Genomic DNA, 3,567 nt, shown 5'->3' on the forward strand with positions numbered 1-3,567 from the left:
AGGATTAAAGAACTGCATAAAAATAGTAAATTATTACAGTATTTATAATATGAAATTGGATATAAAGTAGTGAAATCATTAAAAGAAAAATCTATAAATACAGTTACATGAAGTTCGACTGCTAAAAAGATTAAATGGAATTAAACTATACAGGAGGCTGTTAACTGTATTTATACAATGTTATACAGAGGAACGCACATCACGTTAGACACAGAACGCGCATCGCGTATGAAACAAAATGGCTTCTAAATTCTCAATGTCGCAACTCTTTCTATCTATGGCTCTGTACCTAGCAACAAAAGGGCGCCCTATACGTCTGGACCAAGTATAGAAAACTTGCATTATAAAAAGAGAAGAGCGCCGCGTACGTCGTGACCAGTTTTCACCTCATTTTTGCTATGCGAGTGCTCTATCTTGTATTTCTAGTATCTTTGATCTTAATTTGTCTTAAACCAATAAATGGACTGTACCACCAACAAAGAAGAATAGGCTAGGCGATACCATTTTGCTAAGGTGGTCAATGGCAATTGTGCTACAATGACTAGCAGTGGTTTATTCTAGTCCCAACCTGGATCTGAAATTGGGGGGGGGGGGGGGAAGTGAGGAGGAAGTTAACATTTTATAGGGGAAGGGGAAATATTTTTTCCCACAGCAGACTGCAGATTCAATTTAAGATGGGAGATATAAGAAAATTAACACATTGCTGGTATTGATTGATATATTTGCGCACTAACGTGTAAGCCTTCGTTCACTCTAAATTGTTTTTAACTGGCACTATATTTTAATTCCAATATGAATATGATTCCAATATGAACAGAAGTGATTTTAATTAATATTGTTGATCTTTTAGAACCTTTTATATTTTTTTTTTATGTATGCTTTATGTAAGATGTTTAGTGTTTATAGAGTTTTGTCTTATATTGCATTTACCTTGATATTGAAAATGTAAATTTTATTAACATTACAGTATTATTTCAAGTCACAAAAACAAAAAGTGTTTTAAAAAACTATAGAAATTTACAACTTAGAAATTGCAGTATACAGTATTTTAATACATTTTCAAATATTCAACTGAGGTACTAAAATACAAATAATTAACTTTATGAACAATTTAACCAACCCAAATAGTTTTAAATTGTCTTTTTACTATAAGCTGTACAGCAGACAGACTGACAGTCTTCTTCATCTTTTTTTAAGTTTAAATTTTTTAATTGGTAGAGGTTTCAACTGATTGGTTGGTGTATTAGTTGTCTCTTTATTTTTATTGTAGTCTCCCTTTATACTCTGTTCACATGATTCATCCTCAGCACAATCAAGAGCTGATAACAGCGTGCTATTACTACTTGCAGCATCTTTTATCTTCTGCATTTTTACAGCCATTGGTACAAGCACCTTAATATTTTTATTTTTTACTTTTGTTTTTTCCTTCAAAGTTTTGTTAAAAGCACGTCGAAAACCAGATTGATGCTTATGCGGCAGTGAGACTGAGTTCAGTTCATTCAATTTCCTCTTCTTTCTTCTTCCATTATCCTCAGAGTCCTCATCGTTGTTGATACCTCTCTTCTCAGAGTTTTCATCAAGTTTTATCGAATGTGGTAGACATGGCTGATAAGTGTGTAATTTACCACTAACAGAGTCCAACATGTTGGAGTCTGCTTTGTTAAAACTACTTGCAATTAGCCTAATGTTTCTTGAGACTTGCGTTTGTGGATTTCTTTTAACCTTCTTGGAATAAACATCTCCATCTGAAATAGAATATAATAGTGTATAAACATATAGTGTGACTTTTCAAAGTGCATTTGAGGAAATTATAATAATCCTATAAACATAAAATACAACCGCTGAATAAAAATAACATTATTTTCAGTGCATTGCTCAAGCTAGCTCACTTCGATTCAAAACAATCCTAAAGTACTAGATATTAGTAATATTAATATCTATTTCCATTTAAAAATTAATCAATACTGTATGAGAAATAAAGTGAACGGAAGCATACATGTAATACACCTTAAAAAGTACTTTACAATGGAGCAAATATATAACAATGTCTGCTTTTTAATGAGAATTCAGGCAATACAAAGCTAAAAGTTACATTTAAGTACTTTAAAATGTAGCCATATATACTATATAATAAAGTAATTCAAAATCAACTATGGAGGCATGCATATAATGAAGTATTTTACAGTGGTGCACTCACAAAAATGTATAAGTTGTGCTGTTGGCTGTGGCTTCTCTTGTAGCCATATATGGACTAGAGGTGAAGCCCATCCGCTTGTGCTAATTTCAACAAATTTTCTATCATCTGCCATGAATGTTAGATGCAAGCTCTCACAAAGAGACATCACTCCTTCATTCTACAATTTAAACATTATAATAATAATAACAATAATACATGGCATTTATACATATCATTCACTTATTTCCTATTAATGAATAAAAATTATTAAGCGAACCAAAGTTTAAGGTGGACAAGGGAAACTTGGGCAGGTTTTTTTTAAATGTCTCGTTGCTCACATGTCACAAACAAATAAAATCAAAGTAGATTGTGAATGGTTCGTGAAAACAAAAAAACACAAATAAGCGCATACTGGTTGTCAAGCACATCTTTTCAGACGAGTAGGTGGTTACCCCGGTGTTCTGGTCAATACAGCCCCTGTTGTGGATAGGCGATAGTAGCTGGTACCATTTTACCCGGAAGCCTAGACATGGAGAGACCCTTAGGGAGAAGCAAGTTACTGTACGAGCAAGTCCACACCTCAAGCGTTTTGAGATTAAAAGTATTCTTTACCACAAAATGCGTATTTTAAACTACTTTAACTACTTTCATTGTGTTAGTTCATGATATAAGCGATGATTTTATTGTGTCTTTACTGAGCAACACAACCAAAATATTCTTTTGTGTTTTTTAATTTTTAGGTACCGTACTCACCGAAATAAAATTATCTGACACGTCCAGGAACTTGAGTTGTTTAAATGCTAACAGGTACCGGATGCTGGAATCATTAATCTGAAGGTTACCTAAACAATGTAAACAAATTGTATTATTTGAGTCTGAACATGTGTGAACAAAGAATTTAAAATAGCAAGAGGTCCGACTATTGAGATAGGGGGCGCCCTATTAGAATTTGAATATAGTTCAAAACTCAAGCATGCGTTCTATTGATGCAGCACATGTTCAATACAAATGCCTTTTACGTCCTTTTAAAGGGCGCCCTCTAGTTCGTGGTAGGACTTTTTGAGATAGGATTCCATTTCAAAAAAACCTCGACAGTCGGAACTTTTGCAATTCCATACCCTTTTGTGTGAATGTTGGGTCTTTTTACACAGAGCACAGCAGTGGAAGAATAAGCAAAATTATTATTATATTCTATATACTCTACTCAGAGACGGTGTACTGTAGTAGTAATTGAAAATAGAATACCTGCTAGTTGGAGGGATGCTAAATCAACCGGTCCATCTTTCAACATACGAACAGGTGTTGTAAGACATCTTATTCCAGCTCTGCTTATCAAATTGTATGATAGTCCTAAATTCTTTAATCTGCAAAATATATATATATATACCTAT

General features: G+C 33.4%; 1 protein-coding gene across 1 annotated transcript in view; it reads right to left on the reverse strand.

The window, feature by feature from the left end:
• LOC117121952 (leucine-rich repeat-containing protein 42-like) overlaps positions 1 to 3,567 on the reverse strand; it is a 6,416-nt gene that overhangs the window by 723 nt on the left and 2,126 nt on the right. Inside the window, exons 3-6 of the mRNA XM_033267374.1 lie at positions 3,422 to 3,540; positions 2,930 to 3,018; positions 2,198 to 2,354; positions 1,187 to 1,745 (exon numbers count right to left, since the gene is read on the reverse strand). Coding sequence (XP_033123265.1) covers positions 1,187 to 1,745; positions 2,198 to 2,354; positions 2,930 to 3,018; positions 3,422 to 3,540 — 924 coding nt within the window. The remainder of the gene's footprint in view (positions 1 to 1,186; positions 1,746 to 2,197; positions 2,355 to 2,929; positions 3,019 to 3,421; positions 3,541 to 3,567) is intronic.

The sequence above is a fragment of the Anneissia japonica genome, unplaced genomic scaffold, assembly GCF_011630105.1.
Source record: "Anneissia japonica isolate Jap-2015-1 unplaced genomic scaffold, ASM1163010v1 scaffold352_len1594369_cov220, whole genome shotgun sequence".
In the NCBI taxonomy this organism is placed as follows: Eukaryota; Metazoa; Echinodermata; class Crinoidea; order Comatulida; family Comatulidae; genus Anneissia; species Anneissia japonica.